Source organism: Cervus canadensis, chromosome 15 (genome assembly GCF_019320065.1).
Source record: "Cervus canadensis isolate Bull #8, Minnesota chromosome 15, ASM1932006v1, whole genome shotgun sequence".
In the NCBI taxonomy this organism is placed as follows: domain Eukaryota; kingdom Metazoa; phylum Chordata; class Mammalia; order Artiodactyla; family Cervidae; genus Cervus; species Cervus canadensis.
In genome coordinates this window covers 16,538,556-16,550,704 of record NC_057400.1, presented here as the reverse complement: position 1 = coordinate 16,550,704, position 12,149 = coordinate 16,538,556, and the positions used below count along the sequence as shown (strand labels likewise).

Below are 12,149 nucleotides of genomic sequence, written 5' to 3'. Positions count from 1 at the left end.
GCCCTGGGGAGGAGCCTGGGCCGGGCTGGGCTGATCTCCAGGGTTGGTGAAATTCATCTGGAGCCCTTCCTCGGGCTCCTGCCGTGTGCTGTGTCCTGGGCCGAACGCTTAGGCCCGTTGTTCAGCCCTCACAGCCCGAAAGGCTGGTGGTCGCGTAGCCCCGGGTTCCCTGTGCGGACGCCGAAGCTGGGTGGGAATGAGTAACTCGTCCAGTTAGGCCGCACGGCTGAGTCGTGGGGGGAGGCCGAACTGGCGGGGACCTCATGGGGTCCACCGAAGGCCAGGCAGCCCTGGAGCCTGTGGAGGTGAATGTGCGGGAATGAACCTGGTGCTTGACAGATGCTCGGGTTAGGGGCCGCCCTGCGTTGCTTATGGCACTGAACGCACTCCCTCCATCTCTCGCTTCCTTCCCTTCCAACCCCCCAAATCCCTCTTTTCTTTGTTTTTTTTTTTCCTGTTGTTTTTTTTTTTAGGCTCCAGGCATCTCAAACCGCTTCTCTCTGGCTTGCAGCCACTGCCACCGGTTACTTTTCTTAGATCGCGCAGAATATCGCTGCTTTCCCTGAGTATGGACTCTACTGCTTCCAGGAAGAAGTGGAAGCACTTTGGAATGAGTTAGGAAAAAAAATTTTATAAGAAAGAGCTCAGCTTTTTAATGTGATCATTTTTTGCATTTGAGGTACTCTTCGATGACATCCTTGGCCTGAGATTCTGCAACAGTCCTAAAAAAAATTATATACGATTTTACTAATATTTAGAAGCTCTACTAAGTTGTCAGCATTAGTTATATTGAAGCTTTAAAAAATTAGCACCATGTCTTATGAAAATACTTTCCGTCGTTAAAGTTTCTTGTGGCTGTCCTTAAGGACCTTAATGACTTCAGTATCTTTAAGCATAACATGACAGGAAATTCTTTGTTGTGGTGGTAAAAACCCGTTTTAACCTTTTTTAAACATAGAGTTCACTGATGTTAAGTACATTTGCCTTGTAATATAGTCATCACTAACATCCATCTCCAGAAGCTTTTCTTCTTTCCAAACAAACTGCACTCACTAAACAATAATTCACCATTCCCCCCACTTTCCAGCACCTGGCAACCACCATTCTGTTTTCTGTCTGTGAATTGGACTACTCCAGGTACCTCAGACTTCGCATTATACAATATGTGTCCTTTTGTGACCAGCCTACTTCACTTAGCATAATGTCTTTGAGATTTATCCATGTTGTAGCATGTGCCAGAATTTTCTTTTTAAGGGTGAATAGTACTCATTATTACCGTTTCATTTGTTTACTCATCCATCCGTGGACATATGGGATATTTCCATACTTTTACTGTTAATAGTTCTGCTGTCCTAATAAAATTCTGATATACTTAATACCATAGTTTATGTTTCCCTACTTTTCATAATATTTTCTGCCTGATAACTATTCATCCTTCAAAGCCTAGTTAAAGATTCATAGCTGTTTGTTAAACCCTATGAACCTTTCAGGCAGCACCAATCCTTTCTTCCCTTATGTTCCCAGGCTGCCACTTTGCATTACCTCTGGTTGTGTATCTACTGCCAGCTATTTCATCTGAATGTGAATCCCATGCTTAATCCCACCTAGCCACCATACCATTTTACGAAGGTCCTCAACTATGTTTGATATTAACAAATAATATAGTTACCTTCACTTCCTTGCAGTTTGCCTTGCAGCTAACTGCTAGGCACAATGATGAATAAGACAAATAATCCTTGTTGAGAAAAAAATGTTAACCTCCCTCTCAAAATACCAACTTTGATTTGCCATTCCTTTTGAAATAAAGTCCAAATACTTCATAGCTGCTCTTTCTAGTTTCATCTTCCACAGCCATCTGTCATCACCCACGGTCCTCCCATATCTTTTCTGACTGTCCCATACTTGGAAACATCTGTAGCCAGTCTATCTATCACTCATTTTTCCTTTCAGATTTTTTAAAAGTCTTTCCAGGCCAAATTCCAGTGCCACCTGTTATATGCATAAAGCGCTTCTAGGTGTTACTGTTAGGCAAAATTAGTTTATATGCACCTGTCACATTTCTTTCACCTTTTTTTTTTTTTCCTTTATTGTGGAAAGAACACGTAACATGAGAGCTACCCTCTTAACAAAATTTTAACTGTACAATGTATTGTTGTTCAGTAGATTCTGTTAGAACTTATCCATCTTGCTTCACTAAAACTTTTTTTTTAACTTTCATAATTTTTATTTATGCTTTGTTGTTAATATTGTGTTAGTTTCTGCTATACATCAACATGAATCAGCCATAAGTACACATATGTCCCCTCTCTCTTGAACCTCCCTCTCACCTCCCACCCCATCCCACCCCAGGTTGCCACGGAGCACCAGGTTTGAGCTCCCTGCATCATACAGTAAATTCCCACTGCTATCTATTTTACATATGGTAATATGTATGTTTCAGTGTTAACTCTTTCAGTTGGTCGCTCCCTCTCCTTCCCACACCGTGTCCACAAGTTGTTATCTTTGTGTCTCCATTGCTGCCCTGCCAATAGATTGATCAGTACCATCTTTCTAGATTCTATATATATGCCTTAATAAACAATGTTTGTTTTTCTCTTTCTGATTTCACTTTGTTTAATAGGCTGTAGGTTCATCCACCTCATTAGTATCGATCCAAATGCATTTCTTTTTATTGACTGAAACTATGCCTGTAATACCTCCACATTTTCCTTTTCCTCCAACCAACATTCCACTCTTTGATTCTATGAATTTGACCTTTCTTTTTGGGCTTTACCCCATGACTTATGTGATGTTAATTTCCTGACCAGGAATTGAACCCTGGGCCCACAGCAGTGAAAGCACAGAGTCCTAACCACTGAACTGCCAGGAAATTGCCAAATTTGACTCTTTTAGATACCACATATAAGTAGAATCATGCAGTACTTGTCTTTGTGTGATTGGATATTCATTGGAAGGACTGATGCTGAAGCTAAAACTCCAGTACTTTGGCCAACTGATGCAAAGAACTGTCTTATTTGAAAAGACCCTGTTGCTGGGAAAGATTGAAGGCAGAAGAAGGGGATGACAGAGGATGAGATGGTTGGATGGCATCACCAACTCAATAGACATGAGTTTGAGTAAACTCTGGGAATTGGTGATGGACAGGAAAGCGTGGCCTGCAGTCCATAGGGTCGCAAAGAGTCAGACACGACTGAGCAACTGGACTGGACTGGACTGAATTGGTTTATTTCACGTAGCACCATGTCCTCAAGATTCATCCACACTGAGACATTGCAGAATATCCTGTTTGAAGACTGAGTAAACATATAGAGTAACATGGAAACTTAGATTACCATGTGTAAAATAGATAGCCAATGGGAGTTTGCCGTATGCCTCAGGGAACTCACACTGGGGCTCTGTAACAAGCTAGAGGGGCAGGGTGGAGAGGGAGATAAGAGGGAGGAAACATATGTATACCTGTGGCTGATTGCAAGTAGATGTTTGGCAGAAACCAGCAAAATTCTGTAAAGCAATTATCCTTCAATTAAAAAATAAATTTTAGAAAAAGATTGAATAAACATTTTGTCTATTCATTTGTCTTAGACGTTTAGATGTCTCATCCCTCTCTTTAATAGAAATGTCTCGTATGAGAGTGTCAACCCTAGGAGAAGAGCAATGCTATTATTTCCAACTTATGGTACCTCTGGCATAGTGCTTTCCAGAGAGATGTTCATAATGTATTAAACAGAACATGCTGTATTTGAAGGAAGAATTTAGTTTTCCTCCAAACTATATGCATGGTTATGTTAAAAGAATAAAAAGTAAATATGTTAGTATGATACCTGTTAGGAAAAAACACCCCAGCTTTACTTTGTGTGTATGTACATTTTCATTTCCCTGAGGTCTTGAGCCCTGAAGCACCTCGTTTCCATGTATTTATTGATATTCTTGTTCTTAAATCAACAATCTGTCAGTTTTCCCTTTAGAAATTGAATCTTTGGATTATAACCTGAGTTTTTTTATTTAATATTTTCTAATCAACAAATGCTAACTGTTCTTTTATTGTTGTTATGTACAGTTAAGATTGGGAAATGGTAAATCAAGAAATTCAGATTTGGGACTTCCCTTGTGGTCCAGTGGTTAAGAATCCACCTTGCAATGCAAGGGTTGTGGGTTTGATCCCTGGTCAGGGAACTAAGATCCCATGTACCATGGAACTACTAAGCCTGTGGGCCTCAACTACTGAGCCAGCCGGCACACCACAACTAGAAAGTATGTGCTGCAAAAAAAGATCCCACACAACGCAGTGAAGATCCCACATGCCACAACTAAGACCCGATGCAGCTAAATCAGTAAATATTGGGGGGGGGGGGGGGGGCGGGGATTCAGATTTAAATCTGAAGACCTAGTTTTTCTATGTTCCCAAGTTTACAAAAGATTTCGTAGGCATTCTCTCATTTAATCACCACAGTTAACCTTAGAGGATGATGTTCTAACCTTTTTTATTATTATTATATTCAAAAAGAGGAGGGACAGGTTTAGAGAAGACAGGTAACTAGCCTTAAGGTGTACAACTACTAAAATGGGCCTCTCTGGCCCTAAAGCTGATGATCTTTAACCAGTACACCGAATTATCAGGCATTCAGATTCTTCTTTTTACTGCCTAATTTCAGTTTCATCTGATTTGTATGTATCTGCAGGTTCCAGAACAGCGATGGAGAAATTAAATACTTGCAGTTAGCTGAGGAGTTAATTCGTCCTGAGAGAAACACGTTGGTTGTGAGTTTTGTGGACCTGGAGCAGTTTAACCAGCAACTTTCTACCACCATTCAAGAGGAGTTCTATAGGTATGGTATAATAATCTTTAAGTAGACATGGAACCTGGGAAGCCAGCTCTTGTTGGAATGGAAGTGTTAATTTGTGAGGATAAAGGGAGGGCAGGTGTCACAGAAGCCCTTTTTTACAGCCAGTGGTCATTTTAGTGCTGCTCTGAGCTAATTAGGTCTTTGTGGGGTTGACTAATTTTCACATGCAGATATTGAAAATCTCTGCTTTCTATTGATAGTTTTTCCAAGTGTTAAGAGAATTGCTTATTTTGTGTCAGGCATTCAGTACTATTGCTATGTCATTCATTAATCCATTCCCCATCCCATATTAAATAAAATCCCTTGAAACATTTTAAAAGCTAAAGAATTATTTGGGGGGCAGAAGTTAGACATTAGGCTTTTAATCTGCTTTTGATTGCTATATAAAGCAAGAAACATCTTTCTACACAAAATTCTGTCTTCATTTGGATTAAATAAATGTGACAATCTGTATAAATAAAATCAGGTTAAAATAAACACTGTGGACAGTTATGAAGGAGAAATGAAGACCCAGGAATAAGGAGTCACAGTCCTGTTTTTTCACCTGGTGGACTGGGAGATGGATTTGTCTCAGTGTTTCTAGTTATATCTGACTATCAAGAATGGCTAGAAGGATAAGCAGTAGAGTTTATTGTGAATGTATGCAGTAGGAGAAGTTGTCCTGACAAGTGAGAGGGAGGTAGAAAATTGGGCTGATGGTAGAAACACCTATGTCCATACCTCATGCACAGACTTTGCTGCACAGTTCTGTCTCCTGAGAGTAGCTGATCCTTCAGAGGACTTCCAGATCCTACTGCGTAAGCCAAGCTACTGCAGCTGTTTAAAACTTAACTCAAGGGGACCTGCACACACCCACCTAACCAGTCAGGTGAAACGTTTCTGCCAACTTGCTCTCACATCAGTACACAGATTCCTTCCCTACCCTTATCCATTTCCTGTCAATCAAGAATTAAACCTGGAAGAACATACTAGGCCTTGACACCAAATGGGAGGCTGCTTTGCTATTAAGAGGTAGTACACTGCCCAGGTTCAAGAAGAGTAATCTTGGACAGAGGAGTGGTCTGTGGTGTGCATGCTAAATGATTATTTAAAAATAATAGATATCAAGGAATAGCACTTTATATTTGGTGTTTGTGTTATCTTAGATGTATTTGTGGTGTAATAGAGGATTAAAGAGGTTCCTGGACCAGATAATAGAAGGGTCCTGAGTAATTACATTCTAAAGTTTGGATGTAATCAGATGAAATTCCTTGGTTTCAGCTATTGGGAAGCATGAAAGGGAAAAGAGGGCTTGGTAAGCCTTGTAAGTTGATTTTCTTCTTGTTTGCTTTTCAGAGTTTACCCTTACCTATGTCGAGCCTTGAAAACCTTTGTCAAAGACCGTAAAGAGATCCCTCTTGCCAAGGATTTTTATGTTGCATTTCAAGACCTACCTACCAGACACAAGTAAGAAACTCTTTGAAAGGAAAAAGAATTCACTGAATAGTATAGCTGTCACTTGTCAGAAAGCTCAGAAGGTTGTAATCTTACATCTGTAAAGAGTTATACCCACTTATCCAGAACATTTAGTTTTGGGAAAATCTATATTTCCAGGGAAATGGAAAGGGAAGTAAGTTAGGTAAAGTCATTTCTAGGGATTATAATACTTTAGGACACCTTTTAAGGGATGTTTAGGTGAAAGCTTAATTTAGAGAGAAAATATGAAAATTGAGAGCAGTCACAAAAAGTAATGAATTGTCAAGAGCTTAAATAGCATAACTTTTAAACTCTTCTCCTCTTTAGCAATTATTTAAAGAATAAATTTATTGGAGGAAATTAAAGTGATATTTTGAAAACTTTACTAAAATTACCTATAAAGTTATCAAGTTATTTACTATAAAATGATTTTCTGAAATAAAGTGTTTTCTAAACCTTCAAGTTCAAACAAGTTTTCCCCCATGACAACTGTACAATAAAAATGCTTATTTAGAAATGTAGGTCAGCAGAAAATATATTTGTGTGTGTGCTCTGTCACACAGTTGTGTCCAACTCTCTGTGATGCCATAAACTGTGGCCCACCAGGCTCCTCTGTCCGTGAGCTTTTTTCCAGCAAAAATAACTGGAGTGGGTTGCCATTTCCTCCTCCAAAGGATCTCCCCAGTCCAGGGGTCAAACACACATCTCCTGCATTGCATACAGAGTCTTTACCACTGCGCCATCTGGGAAGCCCCTGTTTTATAATTGTAATTGCATTTCTTTCATGTCCTTTACTTAGGTTTTTTGGTGGCTTTTTTGTTTTTTTGTTTTTTTATTATTATTCATTTATGTATTTTGTTGTGGATGCATGTACATTATACTTCAGGATTTAGCATGTTGACTAAATCACTTTTAGGAGAGTCTAAAGAATACCTTGTCTCTTATTGTTTTAAGCGTGAATTGTCTTTGAATATCCTCTCATTAAAAGTGAATATTTTTAGTTTGGAAATGAACATTTACTAATGCAGTATCTTTCTTTAAACAGAATTCGAGAGCTCACCTCATCCAGAATTGGTTTGCTTACTCGCATCAGTGGGCAGGTTGTACGGACTCACCCAGTTCACCCAGAGCTTGTGAGCGGAACTTTCCTGTGCTTGGACTGTCAGACAGTGATCAAGGATGTGGAACAGCAGTTCAAATACACACAGCCAAACATCTGTCGAAATCCAGTTTGTGCCAACAGACGGAGATTCCTGCTGGATACAAATAAATCAAGATTTGTTGATTTTCAAAAGGTATTAATTCTGTTTAGATCAGATTCAGCCTATGCTAATAATTCACTTCTAGGCACTTGTAATTATTATTATAAGTTTAACTTAGGCAATGTTGTAATTGCCTAAAGATCCGTAACTTACATAAAAACTAACTACAAGTTTAAGCTAAAAATTTGTCATGCAAATTTCAATTATCAGTATATAAATGTGTTCTAACTTTTAGTATCTTGGATTGGAAGCTCCTTCAGACAAATAAAACATATTTGTCAAAGAATAAACAGTAACTTGTTACTAGTTATCACTATAAGTTAGAGTTATGGAAACTTTTTTTTTTTTTTTAATTCATCTGTATTTGTTACAACTTTTTAAAGCAGAATGTGACTTCGGCACTACATTTCCATTCACAAAACTTGCTCCAAGTTACTTTTCCAGCGGCTTTACAACATGCCTGAGCAGGCTTATAAGTTTGCTACTCTAAACAATATTTTTCTTTGGAAAACAAGCCCTATGTATGGACAGCGAATCCAATCAAGTTTGAAGAAGTAGAGACTTGGTATAAGATTTGGAGATGGTGGTTAAGCAGGAGGAAGGCATAAGTAAAAGGACAGGTGAAAATGGACATGCTTGTCAATAGCTATGGGGATTATCATGATTAAAGTAGAAGAACCAAATTGGAGATCATCTGAGAGATGATTTGATATGAGGCATGGAAGTACTTGGATCCTCAAATTGAGAAGTTTGGACCTGTTTTGAAAAGCAAGAGGAATACGTTTTCAGATGTGTATTTTTCTTTGTTTCAGGAAGATTAATGGGACAACAGTGGTAGTATTTAACTAGAGACTAACAGGCAGTTATGGTTATCTGGGCAAGAGATAGATGGTAGCAGTTAAGAATGAAGGGGCTAAGTCTCTTCAGGACTGAGTAGCTCCAGAATATGCAAGGAGGAAAGAAAAGTTGCAGTAGCTCAAGCACTAGGAGAATGAGTACCAGACTAAAATAAATAATATTAAATTCAACTTTTAGTCTTTACTTAGTTTTCTTGTATTATTTTGATACTTGGTTAGTAAGAAGCCTGTACTCTACCCACAACTTTGGGTAAGAGATGCTTTGTATCTGATAAAGAACTTGATATAAAAACCAAATACCAAATATGAATTTAGGTTGTGGGAGGGAACAGCTGTAATAAAGGACATTCTTGACAACTGGGGAAATACGAAAGTGGACTGGATAATAGAAGACATGGAATTAAATACTTAACTCCTTGATGTGATTGATGGCATTGTGGTTACATAGGAGATTGTCTTTATTCTTAGGAGATGAGTGCTTTAATGTTTAGGGGTAAAATATCTTGATTTTTGCAACTTCTTTCAAATAATATAGTAAACATGTGTATCTTAAGTAATGTTAACAGTTGCACTGAGGTGGAGGGTATAATAGATGTGAAATTTTTCATAAAATTTCCCTGACAATTTAGAGGAGGATGGGACCCAAAGCACAAAGAAATTTCAACAAAGAGAACAAAATATGTATTGTTTAATGAGAGTAAAAGTGAAGTTGCAGTTTTTAAATAGATGTAATATCTTACCAAATTGAAAAGAGTTTTATGGTAGAGAATTTTTAAGATGAATGTTGGCACATGTCAAAAGTCTGCCAACTGGTAAGATAATTTAGGATATATCAATATTTGTGCATTTAATTAAGATCACATGGCACTTGAAAGAGATCTCATCCTTGGCCATTTATTTGTCTCTGTTATAGGTTCGTATTCAAGAGACTCAAGCTGAGCTTCCTCGAGGGAGTATCCCCCGTAGTTTAGAAGTGATCTTGAGGGCTGAAGCTGTGGAGTCAGCTCAAGCTGGTGACAAATGTGACTTTACAGGGACGCTGATTGTTGTGCCTGACGTGTCTAAGCTTAGCACACCAGGTCAGTAATCTGTGGCTCCAGTTTAACAAATTCTCAGTTATTGCAGAACATCTAGCTTCTTGCCTCTTCCTTATTTTTGGCTACCAATCAGAGTGAGCAAGGAACTATAATGATAACAAAGACTAACTGGTTTTGCTACAGAACCTACTGTTCTGAAATTTTCAAAGCTGAAATGAAATTTTTATATTTTTAGGTTTCATTTATCTGAGCAATTTTGATTATCAGTACCTTCAGTATTTGAGCTATGAAACAACCTATCATTTAATGTTTCAGGAGCACGTGCAGAAACTGATTCCCGTGTCAGTGGTGTTGATGGATATGAGACAGAAGGTGTTCGAGGTCTCCGGGCCCTTGGTGTTAGAGACCTTTCATACAGGCTGGTCTTTCTTGCCTGCTGTGTTGCACCAACCAACCCAAGGGTGAGTGTCTTAGTAGAATGGCAAAGCTTAAGAAAGACATTACCTGAGGCTGCCGCAAATTCAGTGTTAAAGACAAGTGTTTGGGTTGAGATTTGCTCTTTAGTTCTAAAACCAGATTTTTTCATGCCTTGTCTTCCTGACCTTAAGGAAAACTCTTACTTATTTTTGTGTGTTGAAGTTCAGTGCTTTAAGCACATTAGTGCTATATTACTAATGGTGGTTTTTCTGGAGGTGGGGGTGGTCTTGTTTGTTTTTTTAATTGTTACAGTTCCTCTGTCATACTCCTTGAGAAAGTACAAATAGAAAAATTTTGTAATCTGGGAAATAGCTTATAAATTACTCTTCCTGAGAGTGATTGACCCGTGGTATTATAGTTGTTGAGAACTTTATTTTGTTTGCAGGATGGGAAAGCAGTGAGAAAAATTTTGGAAAATAGTCCAGTGTTGGGGAGTGAGGAGTGAACATAATATTCTGTGCATTCTCATCTTCATAACAATGATTACCATTTTATTATGGCTCATCTCTTGAGCATCTGGATTCATTTAGATAGCAATGCAAAACAATGGTAGCTTTTTTTGTTATTTATAAATCACTGGACAAATGACAAGCTCTTTGGAATCCTGGTTAACTTAGGCCATACTGCTTAGATTTTTTTTTTTTTAAACCTTTACAGTCAACAGATTTTGACCTCCCAGGATGTATTTTGTTTGTGGTGATGTTTCTTCTCTTTTGCTTTATTTTGACTATTTTTATACTACTATTTTTTTCCTGTCTTCTCCCCCTCAGTTTGGAGGAAAAGAGCTCCGAGATGAGGAACAGACAGCTGAGAGCATTAAGAACCAAATGACTGTGAAGGAGTGGGAGAAAGTGTTTGAAATGAGTCAAGATAAAAATCTGTACCACAATCTTTGTACAAGCCTGTTCCCTACTATACATGGTAAGAAGTCTATCTGTGAAATAAGCTTGAAGTCAAAGTACTGTTTGTAAAACAGCAACATGTAACTTCTTAAAATACATAAATCAGATGTTAAAAGGTTTTTAGTGGGTTTAGAAGGGATTTTAAAACGTCATTTATAAAAGGACAGATATTACATGATTCCAGTTAAAATGAGATACTTAAATAGGTAAATTCATAGAGAAAGTAGAAAAAGATTACCTGCTGAGGAGAGAAATAGGGAATTGTTTAATGGATAGAATTTGTGTTTGGGGTTATGAAAAGTCCTAGAAGTCAATGGGTGATGGTTGTAAAAGATAGTGAATGTACTTAATTCCACTGAACCCCTTAAAAGTGGTTGCAGTGGTTAATTTTATGTTGTGTGTATTTTGCCAGTTTTCTTTTGAAAAAAGAAAAAGTCATTTAGTCTTCTTTTTCGGACTTTAGGACAAAACTGCACGTAAGTGTATTCTGATATGCCAGATTAATATCCTGATCTCTTTTTTTCTTGTTAGTTTTCACAATGGGAAGAGATTTCTTTTTTTTTTTTTTTTTTTGGTTATATGTACTGTGCCTAAGCCTGGCGTGCTGCAGTTCATGGGGTCACAAAGAGTTAGACACAGCTTAGTGACTGAACAACAACTATGCCTATACCTTGTGGTTTCTACTTTCACACTTCCTTAGCTCTTGGTTACTAGCTGCTCACTGTCATTAAATCCCCTTGCACATTGAAGGATGTGACTAACTTTTCAGGTCTCATGCTTTATTTTTTTTATTCCCATCCCTCCATATTCAGTTGAAGTAATGGCAAGAGTTAGTAAGATTATGGTATGTAGTTTTAATCATTGAAAATTAACCTTTTTTTCTGCTTAAATATTTGGTCAGTGAAATTGAACTGAAATCCTTAATGTTAATAATCCTTTGTGGGTTTTAGAGTATCCTCCCTTACAATGAGTAGGTATCAAATTTTTTTACTGTTCCATTCTCCCACCATAAGTTAATCTATTGCTACGTAACAAATTATCCCAGACTTAATGGCTTAAAACAGCAAACATTATCTTATATAGTCTGTCGGTCAGGAATTTGAGAGGACTTAGCTGTGTGGTCTTGGTCAGTCTTTGTAGCTTTTGTAGCCAAGATGTCACCTAGGGCTGTAGTCATCTGAAGACTTGACTTGAGCTGGAGGATCCACTTACGAGGATCCGCTCACTGCTTATCTGTCAGTGCTTGTTAGCTGGAAGCCTCAGTTCCTTACCGCGTGAATCTCTTCACTGGACTATTCCAGTGTCCTCATAGCAC

The 12,149-nt window shown here is 38.1% G+C and overlaps 1 protein-coding gene across 1 annotated transcript in view; it reads left to right on the top strand.

Moving 5' to 3' along the window:
• Positions 1–263: 263 nt before the first annotated feature.
• MCM6 (minichromosome maintenance complex component 6) overlaps positions 264–12,149 on the top strand; it is a 31,701-nt gene continuing 19,815 nt past the window's right edge. Inside the window, exons 1-8 of the mRNA XM_043488383.1 lie at positions 264–311; positions 538–614; positions 4,680–4,826; positions 6,180–6,290; positions 7,345–7,594; positions 9,332–9,497; positions 9,771–9,916; positions 10,703–10,853. Of these exons, the coding sequence (XP_043344318.1) occupies positions 264–311; positions 538–614; positions 4,680–4,826; positions 6,180–6,290; positions 7,345–7,594; positions 9,332–9,497; positions 9,771–9,916; positions 10,703–10,853 (1,096 nt within the window). The remainder of the gene's footprint in view (positions 312–537; positions 615–4,679; positions 4,827–6,179; positions 6,291–7,344; positions 7,595–9,331; positions 9,498–9,770; positions 9,917–10,702; positions 10,854–12,149) is intronic.